Source organism: Lathamus discolor, chromosome 5 (assembly GCF_037157495.1).
Source record: "Lathamus discolor isolate bLatDis1 chromosome 5, bLatDis1.hap1, whole genome shotgun sequence".
NCBI lineage: Eukaryota > Metazoa > Chordata > Aves > Psittaciformes > Psittacidae > Lathamus > Lathamus discolor.
This window is the reverse complement of record NC_088888.1, coordinates 2,532,980-2,553,735: the sequence shown is the minus strand read 5'-3', so window position 1 is coordinate 2,553,735 and position 20,756 is coordinate 2,532,980. Positions and strand designations below refer to the sequence as shown.

The 20,756-nt window shown below is 40.5% G+C and overlaps 1 protein-coding gene across 6 annotated transcripts in view; it reads right to left on the bottom strand.

Moving 5' to 3' along the window:
• Positions 1-818: 818 nt before the first annotated feature.
• RPS6KC1 (ribosomal protein S6 kinase C1) overlaps positions 819-20,756 on the bottom strand; it is a 90,630-nt gene continuing 70,692 nt past the window's right edge. For all 6 annotated transcript variants that reach the window (XM_065679402.1, XM_065679400.1, XM_065679401.1 and 3 more), the window contains 5 exons: positions 17,907-19,484; positions 17,546-17,635; positions 6,121-6,203; positions 5,331-5,426; positions 819-2,229 (listed from right to left, as the gene is read on the bottom strand). In XM_065679402.1, coding sequence (XP_065535474.1) covers positions 2,119-2,229; positions 5,331-5,426; positions 6,121-6,203; positions 17,546-17,635; positions 17,907-19,484 — 1,958 coding nt within the window. In that variant the 3' untranslated portion in view covers positions 819-2,118. The remainder of the gene's footprint in view (positions 2,230-5,330; positions 5,427-6,120; positions 6,204-17,545; positions 17,636-17,906; positions 19,485-20,756) is intronic.

The window sequence follows — 20,756 nt, the reverse complement described above, 5'->3', positions numbered from 1 at the left end:
CACGGGCACAACCTGAACAAGAAAAGCATTTTAAAGCAACACGGAAAATATTTGTTCTGCAGTTATCACCAGGCAAACGCAATGGGACAGATCAACATGGGCAATGACATTATAATGGCTGGGCTAGAGAGCCCCAGGGGTGGAGTGAGGCGGCTGAGGGAAGGGAGGCTTTCCCTTGAGCAGCGAGCCCTCTCCAAAGTGACAGCCAGGGCAGTGCTGGAAGGAAGCTCTGGATCACATTGGTCTCCGCATTAGAGATTTCCGACCTGCTCAGCGCAGGAAGTTGTTCCTGTGGCTCACCTGAGGGAGTTCCTGTTATGAAGCCAGAGGGTGGTAGGTTGAAACACAGTTTCTGAGTGATGTAATCTTGGACAGCGCTCCGTAGGCAGTGATACCAGTGACCTGGTTACAACCTGCGGTGTTGTCACAGCCCCTGCGCTGGCCTGGTGATCACAAGAAAGGGAAGAAAAGGGAAAAAAAAAAGAAGGGAGTGGAATAATTTAAAAAGGGGGGGGGGGGGGGAAAGGAAGAAAAAAAAAGACTTTCCAGATTTCCTTTGTTTAAGTGAAGCATTTTCCTTTTCCACTTTATTTGAATACACAGACCCGGTGTCTAACAGATGGAGACTGTGCAGATGCACTTTTGGGAGTGCCCATAAAATACACTGCTAAAATACAAACGGAGGGATACTTTTTTTTCCTTTTTTTTTTTTTTTTTGGAGTTGTAAATTCAATAATCATTGCTGTCACCTCATTTTCCCAAAGGAATTTGCCCTTTGTTCTCCGGATAAAGCTGGGGAGAAGAAGAAAAAGGAGGAAAAAAAAAAAAAGAAAAAAAGAGAGTGAGAGCAAAGGAAACATTTGGGAAAACACCCCACAGACCTGTAATCTGTACAAGCATTGCAGCACAGAGCATTTGTGTGTCAGGAGCCCATACGAGCAGGGCTGCTCAGCAGCGACAGCAGCATACAGCACAGTATTCTGCATTTCTTATATTCTTCTCCCATTCTCCAGGCCTCCCTAACAAACAAACAGGTCAGCTAATTGGCTCAGGCCCAAGTCTTACCCACTAGGGTTTGCTCAGAGATGTCACTTAGTCATCTGGCATGAGCAAATCCCAGGCTTCTTCCTGTCCGAGCAGCAGAGTGGGTGCAGGCTTTCTTTGATTTATTAAGACTATTAACAACCAAGCAGGAAAGTTCAGAAGCTTCCTCAAGCAGAAGAGTACAAGCAGAAAGGGTTTTCTTTCCTGAAGTAGCAGCTAAAAATAGGACACTTAGAGGAAGTAAAGTTCAAGTGATAAAGTGGTGGCTGTGGTGATGAGAGTTTTTCCTTTTTTAATCTATACATTTATTTAGCGTTGTGTGTTCTTGCTCCTTATTAGAGTGCTAAAGCAGTGTTTATCCGGCTGAGGAAAAGATGATTTCCCTTTTTGTAGTGACTTTAACATGTAGCTCATCAAATACAACAAAGTCAAGAGTTATAAACAGACATTGCCAGCCAACAAAGTACAACACTTGACAGCATTATTTGCCTTTTATATGCTCTTTCCACAGTGGGAAATGATATGCCATTTTCAAGACACATTCCGCAGTATTATGCAACAGCTTTCTTAATTTTTAATGGATATATTATTTTTAATGTGTCAACTTCTGCATAAAGCATTTTAGTATTTTATTCAGCATACGCCGTTAATAAATTATTTGCTCCTTCCTTCCTCTGCCCCCCCTCCCTGAGCTGCACTTAGCACAGGGAAATGGTCGACTGCCACTATAAAAGATACTTTGAACTGGCACAGTCTATAGACACTTCCACCATTAGACGAAGCACCAGGAGCACACTCCTGTTTCTGCTTGGCCAACAAGCTGGCAGTGCTAAACGTCACAAACTACCCTTTGGTGAAAAGACATACACACACGTAGCAACCAGTTGCCATAAGAACAAGCTAGCACCCTGTATAACCTGTGATTCCTGTTATAAGCTTTTGGCCTCATCACTCCAGCGTCTTTAGTCACCACGTCCAAATGGTTTGGGACATCCAGAGGAAGCAAGTCAGGGTGCTTCTGTGCCAGACAAACTTGTCCACTTGACCTGAGTTTGTTCAGAGGACACGCACCTCTCATCTCAGCAGGTCTGCCCATTCTATAAGGGCAAAAAAGGGATGAGATTTGATGTCTTCAACACCAGCAACACCAGCACCAAGACGCTCCGCAGGATTAAACTGCAAAAGCTTGATATGAAAAGAAAAATACAGATATGATTCAGTGAGTGAGAACAAAAACAACTGCTTAAAAGTTCCAGAAAGGTCTAAGGTAAAGGATATCCTACCGTTTTCCTGCTCTATAGATTACTCTCAAGAGTGCAAAAGCGTGCTTGAAATTCCTAAAATCTAGTAAATGGAAGAAGACTCTCCTTTCCTTGAGTCTCAGTGTTACAGTCTTCAGAGACTACTGATCACAGCATGCAATTCCCTGAAGCACTGCACACTGGGACTTCATTTTAACCTCATTTTTCAACAAAAGAGAGCAGCAGCCAGAGCTGCATCAGGAGAACTCTGGACACTGCATTTGCTTCATGTTAACCTTTGCTCCCATCACCGCACTATGGCTACAGCAGGGACAGGGGTCTGTAACTTTCCATTGCACACATTGTGAGTTGATGCTAAAATACCAGGATTACAGCCAGTTCTCTATTTCCTAAAAAGAGCCCAACTTTTAGAGTCACATTAATAGACTAAAAGTGAAAAATCCAAACCCCAGTGAGGGAAACAAAACAGTGTCATGGCTTCATGGAAATTTCCTAAAATCCAGCACCTCGTTTGCTTTTTAGTTGTACATCACATGCTGAATTAATGTGAAAAGGAAATCACAATATTTACATCTGTTTAAAGATACCACTCCATATAAAAGGGAATGCAAAGGTACTACTCCAAAGAGACTAATAAAGACACACACAAATATTTTGCTGGTTTAGAACTGCTTATACTCTATTCAATTACAGGCAGTACAAAGGCATGATTTCTTTCTTGCTTTTTCTTCAGCAGCTAATAGGATAACTTCTCCCAGTTGTCACTTGGAACAATGCGCATTCATATCTTAATGCACTCAATATCTAAGTGAGTCCGCATCCATAAACATATGAATTTACACATTCTAAGATGGCTCTGCTATTTGCAGTCATAATGTCACATAGTAAAGGTAGCTCAGTGACAGTGAATAGTGCTACTGTGATAATCTTCCCCAAGCCACCAGAAAGAGATGCAGTCAGTGTGTCTCAGCCTTCTGCTGAAAGGCAACCAGCACCAGCAGAGGGAAAGCCTGGAAACTTATCTTCTGGAGTCTGTCCTTCCAGAAGAACTTTAAGCTCAGAAAGCAGATGCAACACCAGCTGCAGTATCTATTGGAAAGCCACGCTGAATGTTTTGTTGGTGGTAAAGCCTGGAGGTGCCTGAAAAAAATACTGGGTACAAAATGCCAAACCAACGCAACAATAGCAGCTTCCTCTGTCACCAGAAATAAAGGGATCACTGTTTTCCTAGAAGCTGGCTAAACGAAGGGGGTGTTTACAATGAAGTCACCTGCACTGGAAGCCATAGCAGGAGACAACGCCTGGCAGCTTTCTGTAGAGCTGAACATTGATCCCGGAGAGTTATTCTGTGATGCTTTGACCTGTTTACCCTTGCCAGTGGGGGGAAGGAAAGTCACAATGACAAATTGCTATCCATGCCAAGAGAGCTTTCTTCCTTTTCCTGACAAGGCTTCCTCAACAATGAATGGCAGCTTCCTTGGATAGTCACACAACAAAAATGTGATTTACTACTTCATATAGCTGAACCTCTACCAGATAAGTCACCACCCTGCACTAGAAGGCTTAACTTCACAGGCAATGGGGTGACTGTTCTCTGAACAGATATGGCCTTGTAAATACATCTGCAAGTGGCAGAGATATATTTTTCACCTAAACCTCAGATGGCAAAAGAGCCATTCTTTGGCATATGGAAAAATAGGCACTAGGTTCGTCTGCAGTGAAGAACAGTCCTACACCGGCAGGGAGAAGAGGACTGAATGACTTCATTCGTCTTCCCATCTAGTCTTAATGGAAGGAATTCCCTAAATCAAGTGTAGGTTTGCTTCTCCTTGGACATTTGAGTTCTGCAGCACCTGTGGGTGAGGGTAGCAATTTACTACCATCTAACAATATAGATGCAGATTATACAGAAACATGGTCTTTCTTTAGTCACTTTCCATTCTATCTTTGCCAGAAACACAGAGATACATGCTTTCACCTTCAGCAACTTCATGTCACCTAGTCAAAATAGGAGGTCCAAACACCTAGTTCCATTCCCACTCATCATTTCACAGTAACAGCACAGAAATCAGTCACTGGGTCTTTTGACTCACTGAATTTTCAACATTTCTCTCCTCCTTTGTCTTCAAAAACTATTTTTCCCCCTCTGCTCTGTTCAAATCTGCCTCTCAGTCATGTCATTAACTAGGCATCCACTCGGAAGATACTCTTCAAAGCCAAACAACACAGTTCACATATTCCACTTGTGCAGAACAAGTGATACAGGTCAGATCCAGGCTCCACTTCTTCAGTTAGGTCAAAATTCGCCAGAAGGAAGATGGCATTACCTGAAATTCAAAACCCTGTACTGCAAGTTTATTCTCTCAGTCATGACCACCTAAAGCTAAGAGTAAACTAAAACCAGCATTCAGTACTATTTCTATTAAGTTTGAAAATGATGTATCAGTCTGGATGGTTGTCTCTATTTTAAAGTTTGCTATTTTGCCTTTCGTCCAATCTATCAGTTACCTTCTTATTACAAAAGTCACTGTATTCACAGTCTAAACTACCTTCCTTAACAAATGGCATACAGAAGGTTTCCTGGAGGACAGCTACAGATTTTCAACCACAGCAAGGTCATAACTTCTAAACAGTGTGTTACTGGTTCCACAGTACTTGGCATTAACACTTTTCAGTTTAATTCAATGTATTACAAATGTTTCCATGATCATTTAGGGCAGGATTCTTAAAATGTCCATGCATCACCAGCAATTGCTTCCAAAGCACTCAGCCTTGACCAAACTTGCTCTTTGAAGGAATGGCAAAGCATTCTGGCTTTCTACAGAGACTCCTGGCAGCAGAACTCAGAGTCTCCAGATGTAACAAGAGAGCTGAGCAAAATCAACAGTGCTGATGAAAGAGCCATCAACTTTCCTGTCAGCAGCTTTCTGCTTCTACATTTACTTCACCAGAACGGCTTAGGTAAAGCAATATTTTTCCAGTCTATATGTGTACCTACAGAGAACAATTTTTCCCCTCAATTACCTGCTGAATCAGTGATCTGGCTTCCTTTGATACATGGTCTGGTATACTCAAAGAAGTGTGAGTGTTTATTCCTGAAGGATGGCACTCAATCAGGGTCTGCAGAAAGAAGGAAAGAAAGAAAAATCAAAGCAGGCAGATCAATGTATTAATTAATCAATTATAGTGTTGGATTATCTCCTAATATACACGCAAATCAACACGCACAGTTAAAATCTCAGTGCTTTCCAGTACAAAGTACTGATTCTGGGAGGAATGTTTGCAGGCACTGAGGCCCCTGGAGATACAGCTTTAGAACACTTACGTCTTAGTGCTTGTGCTCCATTGCTCAAAATTGAAGAGTCTGGGAATTTGGTGGACTTTGCTTTCTTCATGCAGAACTGTCAACTAATCGCCTGTTTGATTTGGCTGAGCACTCTGCCTCAAAATACCGAACTAATGTGTAACAGCAACACACAGCTTATACGTTGTCCCAGGAAATAATACTGAAATTAAGGCAAACTTTTATAAATGTAGAGACAGAATGTTGGGAGCTCAGATTTCACTGCAGTTAAGAGGGCAGCATGGTTATTGGTTATTGTTTCAGTTTTACACAGCTTTATCAAGCTGTTCTGCTGAAGCTTGAGCATGTTTCACTGCCCTGGTGCCATGCAGACCAAACCCGTTGAGGGTACTCTGGTCAGCAAAGCACAACTGAGAAAGACAAGCAAACAAACCACAACTGGGCACACCACTTGTGAGAAACTACTGGCCAAGAGGTCAGTTTTATCAAGTCAGTTGCCCCTAGTCCTACCTTCCCCGTGAGGAGCTCAAAAAGAATTGCACCCAGACTCCACCAGTCACAGGCTTCTGTCTCTTCTAGGATAGCGCCAACCTCTAAACACAAGACATTTCAATTAATATTAAAAGGGTCAGTTACACCTTCAAAATTAACATATATTTACAAGGTGACTGTTTAATGCTGACAGAACATATACTAAATACCACAGAGCTTTCATTATGCCTGCAATCTAGTTAGCCCTTTAGCCACCTACAGTTTGCATTGTTCAAACACAGCAACGCTATCCATTTTGTGCATAATTTGCTTTTCCCATGCATACACAGGCATTTTCATGACTTACAGGCACTACAGTTAGGATTTTTCTATATTGGACTAAAACTGGACAGTGACAGACAGCAAAGCAAAATATATGTAGAGAATTTACCCTGGTCAGAAGAGCTGAACTGACCAGAGTGGCCCAAGGCATCCCTAGATGCAGCACAAGGGAGGTTACAGTAGCCTACTGCATGTTTTAGAGGGCAGGATTTGCCTCATGGCTAACCCATGCCCTTTGCTGGGATCACCATAGGAGGCTTTTCACAATAGCCTCTCTTGTCTGTTGGGAAACAGATGGAGATGCTAAATCTACTTCACACGGCCTAACCACAGCCAGCAACTGTCTATTGCTACAGCTCAGCCCAAATTGTACCTAGGTACAAATAGTTGTTCTTAGCATCCAGCCAGCACCAACACTCTTACCGCTGTCCAAGAGATAGTGGAGATGTGAGATGGGAGTTAGAGCCCCTTGCCATACCCATTCACACATTCGATAGCATAATGCACGCAGAAAACTTGGCCTTCCCTGACTCAGGCTTTAAACTACAAAAATTATGAAATACAAACACACCACGCTGTCTGCTCTAAAACAGGCAGGAAAACAGATTGCAGCGAAGATGAAATCTTCATTTAGACTGTCAAAAAAATGCAGAAGCTGCACTAAAATAGCTTTGGTGGCAAAAGCCGCACAGCTTCCCAGCAGAGGACAACAATTAGCATACAGTTACATAGTGGTTGCCATGAAAAGCACTGTAGCATGTGTAAAAAAAAATCTTGCTCATCATTTTATGGAGCTTTGCATGAGCATGGCCAAGGAGAACTACAGGTAAGTCAGAGTCCAGGGTCAGGGAAAGGAAGGCAGTAGACCCAGCTCTCCCCAGATGCAGGGATAGAGCATGGGAATGCGCAGGGGGATCCCCCCCCCCCTTGGGCATATGTGCTGCAAGACACTCAGCACCTCTAGGACTAGGCTGAGGTTGCTGCTACAAGAGTAACAAGGAAGGATGGCTCATTGTTTCTTTAGGTAGGACATCCCTCACATTGAGAAGTTTATTACAGTTAATGGTGTTTGAATGACCAATACATCACTATAAGGGTGTCACACACTAGAATTTATACCATTCCTTACAGATTAATTCTTCTATCAGCATGGAGAAACTTCTACAAAGATCTAATGGCAGCCACGTGAGGAACTGTAGCAGCATAATTACATGCATTTTTAAATGGCTTTAAGATCCCAGGCAAGCATCCAAATGAAGCTGAAATTAGGGTAAATTGAAAGAATTTGTGTAAAAATCAAAATCTGTTCTTGCAATTTAATTTTACGTCCCTTCACAGACCTTCTAGGTAACTGTCCTGTAAAAAAAGAGAAACAAAACTAAACCAAACTCAGGCCTTAACACACGAACCAGCTGCCGAAAGGTTTTCATATCACGTCTCAGTGAAACCTCCTGACTGGAAAGGGCTTTCCAGTCCGACTGGGATTTCCTAGAGCTACAAGTACCAATAATGCACACTCAAAACCAAGATAACACGAATGGAAAGTGAAATCTAATAACAAATACTTTAGGCTTCTTTAGAGCAGAGTTTTCCTTCCCATGTGGTTTTTACCCCATGGATAATCTAGACCAAAAGCTCTTTCTTCCAAACAAATAATGGGATTTATTTTTAAATTAAATTCCACGCTTATTCCAGAATAAGTTCCTATACTGCCATTAACTTCCCCACATTGACACATCTTACGTTTTAGAATAACGCCACAAAGGAGGTAACCCATTCTTCCCCATAGACATTCAGTGGGAATGGGCCTCTGGAGTTACAGCCCAATTATAAAACAATATTCTAAAGGTGAAAACCACATCATTGTGAGCACAGGGGAAAGAAATACTACAAAAAATAATCATTTCTGAATTTTGGAATTATTTCCTTTTCTGTTGGCCATCATGGATGCTGATCCAGCTCTCTGAAGCATCCAAGTTACACTGCCTTCTTTCACAGAACCACACGCAGTTATTGACATAACCTCACTTACTTCACTGATGAGGAAAATGGACAAAGAGCCAAAAAAGTAAACTGGAGTCCACTTTTCCAAAATCCAAGCTCAGACTTTCAACTGTAAGAATACTTTCGATACATGCCAAGTCAAAAGAAACGTCATTGAGAAGAGTCATCTCTCTTAAGAGAGCAGTACTGAACTCCTTCATCCACTTTTGACCATGACTAAAATGACACAAGTAGGATATATTGAGAACAGTCAAATAACAGAGATTTCTACCTGGGCTGAAGGTCTCTGGCTGGGTTCTCATGCACCCATCAGCAATTGCATAACAAGTCATCTGAACCAATGCAGAACAGAAAACGGTTTCCTCAGCTAAGGGAAACATCTGAGCATCCTTTTTTACATAAACTAAATTTTGGCTCCGCTTTTCTCCTGTTACCCAATGTCTGCTTTCCTAGGTTCTAGAGTTTCCTTACTTCAGATTAAGATACCTTAAAGAAAACCCCAAAATCATTGCAAATACTACAAATAAACATGTGTTGTTTACATTTCCTTACTTTAAACAGGTCACAATACGCTGATCATAATAAGTTCAGTATATCACATCAATGTTACTGCATTTTATCTGCACTACACATCATGGGAAAATTCAGAAACTATAGATTATGAAGTGCTTTCAAGTGATACAGAGTAGCTAGCTAATGTAATGTACCACACAGGGCATATGCTCTTTTTAAAGCTTTAATATTGCAATAAATCTGAACTACAATATCTGCCTTCACTAAAAAAACATTTTCATCTCAATCCATCAGCAAAGTAATTTAGACTATAAATGCGAGCAACCCATAAGCTTAAGTGAATAACACGGGGATATTTGTGCCAATTCTTTACTTCATGAACCTTGAAATCAAGGACCTTATCCCCATTTGTACAAACAAACGTGCACACATGGGTGGTGTTTCTAGGACTAGCAGTAGGATATTTGCAGGAAAAAAAAAATCATATTATTCTGCAATAAAAAATATCCTTTCAAATAAAAAAGTAGGGTGAAAAAATAATCAGCAGCTCTTCTATTTCTTCACTGCAACTTCAGAGGAAGAGCTTTCTTCTTTCTCCCTTCCCGATGCCTGTACAACATCTAGCACCAAGCAGAACATGTCAACAGCAATGCTAAATTCCTGCACAGAAGCAATCTGAACAGCAGCCGAAGGGAAGGAGATTTGTAAAAGGCTATCAGGTTCAGCTAGAGACAGATGGTACAGGTAAACACCCTCACTACCCAGCACCATCCTCCTTCCAGAGCAGCTGGTCTCAACTGAAAGGCCATTTCTTTATGGTTTCCATACTTATCTCAATATTTGCATTCTACACCATGATACCTTACTTCCTGATAAGGAGTATGTTGCTAACAAAGCTCTGTATTTTTAAACAGAAGTGCCAGTTCTAAAGTAAAAAAGCAGAACTTCACCTCTCTTGAACACACATCCTCGATAAAGTCATTAACCCTAACAGCAAGGCTGATTTTCTCGTTCTATCTACTGCACTGTAACCTGAAATACACTGTTCACGCTGAAGGATTTCAAAAGCTTTTATTACCACACCTCAAACATTCCCTCCTAAATACAGGTTCCTCCAGGGCCCACAATAGGGCTTCCCAACCAGCACGCACAAACACTAGCTTAACACAAAAGAAGCTCAGATTAAGGGTGAACTCAGACATTCACAGTCAACTCAGGCCAGATGGGTTGCAAATCACCAAGAACAAAAACTCCAAAGAACAAAAAGACCAATAGCTTTGCAGGATAAACTATAACATCCAAAAAAACCCCGCATCTGAAGCCAGCTCACAAGAAAACAGGCTCTAGGTGGAAGTGCTGCTTCTCCAAACACCTAAGAGTCAGTAAGGGCTTTGCACTGAGGTGGTTTGCCTGAGTTCAGAAGGGAACATTTGATTCTTGGTGAGTTGATAAGGATTCTAAAACCCGAGGAGCCCTTTTCCCTTACCCCATGTTTCACGCAGAAACAGGTACCTTCCAGAATCATTCTGCACTGCTACGAAAACAAGGAGACCCACCTGAACTACTATCAGTCGCCTGAAACCATTCAGGAGGAAATGGACTTGTCCAACATCCTGCAAACATCAGACACAATGTTCTCCCCTTCTGTGGCCATTAAGATAAACAGCATTGCACGAAAAACCATTAGAGTCGCTTCAGAAATTCTATTTACCTTACACTCGTTTGATTTTAAAAGCTTACTATTTTATCATATTTTAATAGCGATATATGTAAAGAAGCATTTGCAGAGAACCAAGTAAAATGAGTCCAAGCTAATTTACTCTAGGCAGATTCAGTCAGCCAAGATATCGTAAGATGCAGTGACTAAATAACACATCACACAAGCAATCTGGCCATAATGCTTTGCCTAAAATGCTTTAGCAATTTATAAACCACCGTATTGAACCATCTATAGTTAAGTAAAAAAAAAGTTTATCATGGTCTTTAAACAATAAAGTAGTGAGGCAAGTCCAATGAACATCTGCTAAGATCAAATGGAGTATGAAAATAGAAGTTTCATCTTAAAGGTATTCAAAACATATGAGCATTTATGTTCCTCTTTGGAAGAAACTTCCTCATGTCACTAAGAGAAGAGAAACTAACAGAGGGAGTTTGTTCTTTCTTCCTTTTAGCAACCCAAGCTGGAATTAAAACTTCTTCTGAGATGTGTAGGTGACAAAAGAGACAAAGAAACCTTTTACTGCTCTGTTATCAAAACAAAGCAAACACAAATTAACCTTTCAGTTAGCTCCATTTACGTTCAAAAGGCACCTTCTACACTATCGTCAGGTTTTAGCCCCATCTGTAATAATAATTAAAAGAAATACATAAATCAATAAAGAAAAACCAACCACACCACACGGGTAAATTACAGCTTCTTCCAAAGGTATTAACTACCCACAAGAACATGTACTTCACCTGAAACACGTGTACTTGAAACAAGCCTGAGTGCCAAACCGCATCAGATTCTTTTCAGAACACACCCCAGACCTAACGCTTTCAATTACCTACTCCAGGTTCATGGCATCTCGCTATTTTGGGAGCAGTCAGTTGTCACTCTTTTCTGCGGGACACTCTGGTGTCTTTGGAGAGCTGCAGCACTCCAAATGCTCGCTGTAAAGCTGTTACTCCCAGCTCCACAATAATCAGTACTTTTTCTGTAGCTCCAGACCTTTCCTCGTTATTCACAACCACTAGATATTTTCACGTTAATGTTTAGTCCTGTTTCCTACTGTCAGGGCTTTTCAAATCAAGCTAGCCCATCCTGCTGTCTTTGCTGCTCAATGGTCATTCACCTGCCTTGTTTGTTCCTTCCCTTTTTAGGATTACCCAGAGACATTCATGTCACACACAGAGCTAGGACAGAGGCAGAGAGAAAATCTAGGAAGTCCAGTCTTACACTATAACCAGGAGACCAGCCCTCCCCTCGACACCTTACAGGGTCAATGGCACTTTAATCTACCACAGTTATTTCGCTTCTTAAACAATCTACTCAAATTAAATTACTATAATACAGAACAGCAGATTTAATGAGTGCCTGCAAGCTCCTACTGAAAAACACATACACAAATAATATGCAGATTTTCCAGCATCAAATATCTATTTGGTAAACAGAGGCAAACCATTTTTTCCTTATTCAGTAAATAAAAATTATAGCATACAGGCTAATAATAGCAACCTAGCAATTTTTAGTTTCATGCCATATGTTTTAGGTTATCAGCTGCACTTTGCATCTGTATTTTCAATTGTCTAAGAGCAGAAGTGACATCTTCATTTGGGAGTACAAAAATCAGGTTGCACATTGAAACACTTTGTTGGGGGTTGTTGTGGGGTTTTTTTTTGGAACAAAATCCTCTACCCACAAAGCCTTCTTTTAACGTAGGCTTTGCATTCTGTACAATTAGTAGCAGGTTAAATGAAAGTAAATATACCATATATTTATGTGCAGGCTTCTGTGAAGGCTACTTTGTGTAAATAAGGCTTGATTATAGCACACAGCTTATGAACGCATCAGAATAATATGATGCATTACTGATGGCCAGTTTCCTACTTACATTTTCTACGAAGCTAAGCTCTCTTTGGCTTTAGGATCTCAACAAGCACATCTCCAGTTTTTAGTGAACACAGTCTGGTGAAAACTCATTGTTTGGAGAAGAAAGAATGAAAAAAAGACTCCAGAGGCTGCCCAGTTCTGAAATCTCATCCTCTGAAAACAGTACAGGGATGCGATAGAATGCATCCCTGCTGCCGGAATGAGAACTCGGTGAGTGTAAATAGAACATCTCATTCGCACGGCGTATTTGCACAAGATGTTAGACCAGAAAGCTGCTTCTACAACATGACACTTCACTGGTTAGATGGAAAAGAACCTAAAGGATTTCTCTTTATGAGTAAATGCTCAACTTACTGTTTTCCTTGAAGACAGAGCTGACTAGGCTATAGACAATTTTATCTTTCTCACACGCATTAAGCATGCCATGAAGGGACTTTTTAACAAAGTTAACTATTTGATTTTAAAGCCCCTGACTATCAAGAACAGAATACAATTATTACTCCATCTAAAAGGTAACAACTCTTTATATTTAAGATCACAAAGTTGGCAAAACCGACACTTCAATAACAGAAGGTGATCATTTGCATTTCAAAATTCATCTATCTTGCTTTTCCCTCAATTAGACCAAAACATGTTGATTCACAGGTTTGTGTGTGTGTTTGTTTCTTTTTTAAACTTATTTATAGAGCAGAATAATGGCCCCCCTGCTAGGCTGGCATTTGCTCAAGTTTCTGTCCATGTAAATTGAATCTGTTACTGGAATTTTCCCCCCTTCAGAATACCAAGGCACATTAACCAAGAGATAAAGAGATAGGTTGCTGATACTATCAGCCACCAAGCAGGTGGATAATGCGAGGGAAATTCTGTTAGTTTTTGTGGGGTTTTTTTGGACAAATATGTGATAAGAGTTCTCAGGGGGCACGGAGAGCAAAGGGCTGTTTAAACAGAAGTGAATCATTCTCATCTGATCTGCTAATAACTTTGTGTTCAGACATCAGCTGCTCGGCACTCTTCAAAATATTCAGCAAACAAAATTGCTATAAAAAGGAGGAAGGTTAAAGAAATAAACCACATAAACCTCACATTAGTCACCTGAACTGTATTCACACAGCAGAAATTCACAGTTACAAGTGCTTAGTTCTTCTTTAAAAGCAAATAGGTTATTCTTGGCCAAACCCCCCACAGTTTTACTTGAAGTGGTGTTGAGTTTATAGGGGATGATTTATAATCCATCATTTCCCTTGCGGGTTAGAGAAACAACATTTGACTTATCATATGTGAACAGCAAAGATTTAGTTTGGCCATTAATCAAAGTATAGCACAGGCGCTACTTTTAAGCATCTGCAGACAGCTTTGTTGTTGCACTAGTTGGTTCAGCATGAAGTTTATTTTTAATTGAGTAGAACTATGCAGGAGTAAAGAGAGTTCTCCAGCTTCACCAGCAGCTTCAACAGCACTATAACACACCACGACTCAGAGCCTGTGAGTACAATTGTCGATATGCAAATCGTTACAAATAAATCACATCTTCCGTCTCCAGTTCTTAGATGAAGTTAGGCAAATTAGAGCGAGCAAGTGCAACAGCAAAATCCATTAATGGTACAATGCCATCTGCCGTCTGTAGTGGAAAAGTGCCACCTCCTGACACAGATTTAGCCCTGCTTTTAATTTATGCACGATATAAAATGACAATAGCTATTTCATACAAAATTAATTACATTGCTAGCAGGGAATGGTATGCAGCTTTTTAAACTATCTCTTCCCTCATCTTTTTGACACTTCTCCATTTACAATGTTTGCATTTGTGCCATTATTTTATATATACACACAGAATTATCTCTTTTCTACACATGCAGTCCCATTGCTTCTCTGCTTCTCATACGATACCAAGCTCTGAGCAAGCCCTTGCTATTCACCACAGCAAGGATCGGATCTCTGTTTCTGTTCCGATACTACCTCATTTTGCATTAATTCAAGGTTACAACCTGGGGTTCTAAAAGCCTCAAATACAAAATCCTAGATGCTGCAAGCAAGCTCCACGTAGGTGGACCTCTGTTCTCCCCTGGGTGTGAAAAGCTTCAACATTAATATATTACTATCCCTATACCCCTCCAGGAATCAAGATTCTGATACATAAATTGTAAAATTGAGAATCCATGTTTACATGCAACCAATAAAGCAACTTAATATCTAAATATGTCCTGAGGCACTTCACTGCTACGTACTTTATAACTTGTGCTGTAAAGAATTAACACCTGAAACCTTATTAAAAAGATCAAATTGTTTCAAATACATTTTTACAACATTCATGTAACTCAGCAAGTTTCCTCCCTGTTTTAAATTGAGCATCTCCTGCAATCTCTTTAAATTTCACACTCATCTTCTTTTTTCTGCCTCCAAAATTTGCTCCTCAAAAATCAACGCAGAAAAAGAACTGCATCCCAAGACTCATCATCTGTTCCCAGTCTCAAACACCAGCTAAGCATCTTCCCTTTCTTACATACTCTTAACAAGTGCACTTAAATAACAAAACATTGCAATCACAGAACATGTAAATCACTATGCCTAGATCCTGTTCTATCCCAAACTCTGATAAAAGCACAAACCAAGCTATACACAAAGACAACATTTTACAAGCCAAGTTTCACTGCATCCTTCAGGTCGGAGGGAAAGGGAGAGGGAAGGCTCAGCACCTGAGGTAGGGCAATACAGCACACAATACTGGAAAAACCAGGAAAATTCAGAGCAAGGTAAAGACTCACTTTGAGTCACTTAATTTAGTCACCGTGTTGTATTATAAGATACCTGATGAAATTTTGTGAAGATTACTTGTTCACCTCTACAAAACTACAACCCACTTGCCCATTTCTCTTAATGCACCAAACTGAAGCCTAAGTATCATTTCAAACTCCTTATTCCAAGCAGCAGCTTGAGAAGCAACGCTATCAGGATAACGGGGACACATGGGTTTCCAGGGACATGGCACACTCCTTAAGATGAAAAGTGATAATCCAAATAAGGGTTTTTTCTGTAATACCAGAAAGTAGAAAGGCCACTAACATATTTTTAATACTGAACAGAAGTTCTAGAGCAAGATTTACCATCAGCAGTGGCACTATAAAGCTACTCTGGACTCCATCACACATCATCATTGAAGGTACAGGTATTAAATCACTGCTCACAATAGAATGACACTTGGCTCCAAAATACATTTTATATTGCTAAATTACACCAAGTATTACTCTCCTATGCAAAAATTAGCATGAAATAGCTCTACTAAAAGTACACTTTGCAGAGATAACATAGAGAAATATGAAAGAACCCCAAAGCAGTATCAATTCAGCCATCTCGCATATATCTAATATTTGCATCTGCAGCTCTTAATCTTGCAGCTCATCAGTGACAGCAACACAAAATAAAGTGCAGCTCGGGATAGGACAGGGAGAGAAGGCAACTTAAGCAAGAAAAGCCCGGATGGATACAGCATCCATACTACGAGGTGGAAATAAGGCTGGTGCAGAAAACTTTGTTCTTGCATTTAGGGACTTCTAAATATTATTTCAGTTGCTCCCTATGCATTTAATTACTGCAGGAGTTGGCTGGTTGGGGTTTAAGGGGCAAAAAAAGCCTCTCTTTGGATCCTCATTAAAAGACAGAAAAATTAAGCTTTGACTTTCCCAGCTCATTAATGATGACAGGGTGGGAGAAGGCTGCACTTCCATCTTTGCTACTATTCAACTAGGGAGCACTGTGTTCAAGGCTGGGTTAGGGAGGCAGGAAAATGCCACTTTCTAACAGGACATCAGGTATGTTGGTAACCAAGACACATCTCTATCTAGCCACCACAAGAATTAGTGGGATTCCCTGATTTTCTTGTTCTTGAATTAAAGTGGGGTGAGGGCGGAACACAAGAGTTGGGTTTGCTTTGATAGGTAAAAAGAATTGTTTTCTGTAATACCTGCCCTTTTGACTAGCACCTGAAGAGAAAACACTTTATTTACTATTTATCTCAAGAGCACTCAAATTCTTTGTTGAGATCCTACCACCTTTATTCACAGAGAGCAGTTTCTTACTGTGTTTCAGTGGCAGGACTAAGTCACAGAATAAACACCTGATGCCACATTCAGTTCAGAACTTCCATTGCTGATAACTTGGATTCTGACCTCTCCTGAACCCATTTGGAGACTCTGAGCTTGAGGACCCCTTGCATGCCACGCTCAGAGTGCTCAGCACAACGGGTATGTTGGCAGTTCAAATTCAGAATAAAGAAGAGGAACTGAAAAATAGCCACCCAGTACCCATTTTAACTCAAAGAGCAGGGGTTTAAGCTAGCTATGAAATTACTTAAATTACTTATAGCTTTATATTTAAACAAGCACCTGATTTTTGTCTTTCACTGTTATTTGATCACTACATTAGCAGAAAATAAATTGGAAAAAGGAAAAGAGGGAAGGCTCAATTTCAAGTGCCATCCTTGCTATAAAAACCCAAGAGATATTGATTTTTATCACCCTCCTGATTGATGAAAGTAAAGAGCTCTCTATTTTAAAGCCCACTGTAGCTCATGAGAAACATCAGAGGCATCTCTGAGCCTAGTAAGGTTGTGTTTTCAAACTGCTATGTTGGGGTTTTTCCCCCATGTTCTTTGCATGTATACATTTTTGCATTTTTAAGGCTCTTGGTATTATCTTTTCAGTCTGCCCTTTCCCTTCTTTGCTCTTTTCAGTTACCAAGATGTGCCCACATGTAGCAAGTAAGCGCAAGCAAACAAAACATTCCTTAAATTTGCTTAAACAAGACATTCAATACAATTACTCTTTATGGCAATGATCTAACAAACACCACCACAGTTCAACAATAAAGCAGTTATGAGCCCTCCAGCTTTTCAAGACATCCAGGCAAAGAAAATTCAGATATTGCATGATCTCGAGCTCTATGCTATAGAAGCTCTGTGAGAAAATGAAAGCTGCTCATCTACTTTCCAAGTGAAACATTGTAGGTGATTGCTCTAACCTGGGGCACAGTACATTCTCTCTATGGCATCGTTGTCACAGGAATCTTCAACCTCCCTCCACCTGCTAAAATACGTTAGCTGAATGTGTCCTAAAAACAAAACGACAGGAGAAATCAAAACATTTTTCCCTTCCATTTTCTGCAGAAGTGAACTGTAATTACTCCTTTTGTAGCTAAAAACAGTATCATTAAGAATAATGGCATCATTAAGTACTAGAAGCTATTACTGGGGGTGAATTTGCTGCACTGATAATGAAGCTCTAGACAGGAAATGAAGATACTAATTACAAGATAAAACGCCTACTCAGTTAATTGGAAGCAACAGCGAATAAAAAGAAATGCATTTGCAAAAGTTCCTGACCTCTATCATTCAATAAGATGTTGTTTGGGTTCAAATCGCGGCACACAATTCCTTCTCTATGTAAAGCATCAAGGGCTACAACCATTTCAGCTGCCCATCTTTGAATACAATCCTCTGGGATATAAAACCTGGAGGTTATCGCTAATCTTTTGTCGAGGTCCTGAAAAATCTGATGTATTTCCTTCTCCCCTGCTACTGATATTTTGTCTTCTCTCTTTGGTGCTGTCTTTTTACTCTCAGGTGCTGGTAACAAAGCTGAGTCTGTTTCCTCTTTCCCAAAGTCTTCAGTTTGATCAGAAAACAGCAACACTGCTTCATTTCTTAATACGTCTCCATCCAAGCTCACATCTTGAGCACCTGAGAGATGGTTGGAAACAAACGAACTTTCTTCTTCACATGTCACATTTACGGAGCAGGCTCCAAGCCCCAGAAACAGATCCCCATCTTCTGAACTACCTACATCTTGGTCAGATGTAAAGAGAGTCCCAAGAGCTCCCTGAGTGACACCACTTTGTCCATCTGCTTCCTTGCGGGAAGCATCACCCACTTCTGGTGCCACATGATTTGGCTCTTGATCAAATGCTCTGCATGGCTCTGCAGAATTATTTAGCTGTAAGACATCAGGGGTTTCTAATAACTTTACTTCCGACACGTCCCTATCAGTTTTTGTAAACTTTGTTGGCCTTGACACAGCTGCCTCTTCTGTTTCATCAGACAAACCAGGTAAGTTTATTAGGAGATCAGGCCTTCCTTCATCAGCACTATTTACATCATCAAAAGCAGCATCCTTAAAGGAGATAACTGGCACTGAATCATTTGAACCCCTGCTTACAGTGTCATGAGCTTTCACACCCATTTTGCTTTCTAGGGCATCCAAGCTTCTGTCGTGATCTGGGACAGAAAACAACGGCTTCAAGGGCTCTGATTTCAGGTTATAGAATTTTTCTCCAAAATCAAGCCCCAGGAGCTCACTCGTGCTATCTTTGCTGTCTATCCTGAATAGTTCCATGGGGCTGTTCTTTGATTTAGTTAGTGAGTCCAATATCCTAGTAGGGCTAGCTATTTCTGACTCACTATCCTCAATGAAAAGCTTTCGTTCCTGAGATGCAATCTGAGAGGTGAAACTGTCGCTGCCAACGACACTGCGTTTCGGTAAGCAACTTCTCTCTTTGAGATTTAGACCTTCGCTCTCCACTCTAACCACTGGTTCCTCATTTAGAGAGCCAGAATCAATTTTTTCTTGCCCATATTCATTGCATAATGTTAAATAACTAGTAGTGCACTCTTCCTCTGAGCTGGATCCTGAGTCCATCCACTTGGAACTCTCTTGGCCATCTTCCTGGTTGCTGCTGTCATCCTGAGAGCTCGGCGTTAGGCTATTCTTCAGTGGGACCACCTTTAGCACGCTCTCCCCACAGCTTTCTCTGGAATCAGTGCTGCTGCCAATTTCTTTAGGACTAGGTGTTGGCTGCTCCAGGTGAATTTTAGTTGCACTGGATGTTCTGGCTTCAGGAATTTCAAAGCTTTCCTCAGGACTTCTGTTTAAGAACTTACTGACATAAGACCACAGTTTTCCTCCTGCAAGAGAAGAGGGAGAGGAGAGAAAATCTCTTAGTTTCACTCGCAACGGGATCAGTTTCACTGTGGAACAGGAAAATACTCTCATTGTCACAATACACTGCACCCTTATGCCCACAGAGCACGTTGGATCCAACGCCCCAGGAGGAAGTACTTACAGGGACCGCAACTTGCTTTTCAAGCAGATTTGTATTATTACATAAGTATTTAAAGAGCTGCATCTGAGATGAAGCTGCCTTTTGTTCTTAACTTCAGTAAAGTCTCCTTTTAGAGTCTGCCTCAAGTTGCACGGTGGTCACTACTCTCCATCTGCTGTCTCAAAAGAAAGCAAAAACTTAGGAAGATCAAATGGTTTAGTAAATGGCTTAGTGTCCATTGCCAGTTCTGCCTGTACTGAATACTTCTGTATCACAGCTCCAAGCTCCTGAGCAACATTAGGGGAGATGGATTAAAAACGAATTAGCAAATCTGGTAAGAGGAAGGGAATTACCTCATATTAGCAGGATATTCTCTCTCTGAAGAGGTGGGTTTGCTAGTTAAATATGGGTGTATTTCTCCCTTTAACTTCAGAACTCAAGCTTTTTTGCCTTGCTGCACTACACAAGGATTTATCAATATCGGAAGTTATGCTGGCAAACCAGTTCCCTCACATCAAATACTTCAAAAGCAATAGTTATATTTTAAAACTACAAAACAGGACTCTGTTTCCAAATATTGTACAAATAACAAAGCTTACAGATTAAAAAGCATAATTTGCACAAACCAAATTGAGATGTTAACTGCGTATCCTGCACATGCCAAAGAGTTCAGCCTAAAGCTAAAAAGCCACCCTAGACAACCTATGGAAAAATGCAAAGTCAAGACATTTCCATTTAAAAGATTGTCCAGAATTCCTGGAAAATGCAGGAGTTCTAACAAAATCTCTGTAGAATAATAATAAAAACAAGTATCCACCCCACTGAGCATTTGTAAAATTCTGATTGATTTTCCTTATTTTTTTTTTTCCTTATTTGGATAAAACAGTTTTCTATTTTTCCAAAATACAGTCTTTAACAGTTACTTTTAGACACTCTCCATATCAGGAAAATTCCCCTAAAAAATACAATAAAAGTGTTTCTCATTGCCTAGGAACAGGTTTTTGTATATTCCCAGGTATTTCAAGACTCAGTTATCAAAGACACAAAACCCTTGATACTTAAAAAAATGAATTTGAGTATTTGAATGTGGGGTTTGCTTGCCCTCCATCCCCCTGGCTAAGACAAGACTTGGTTT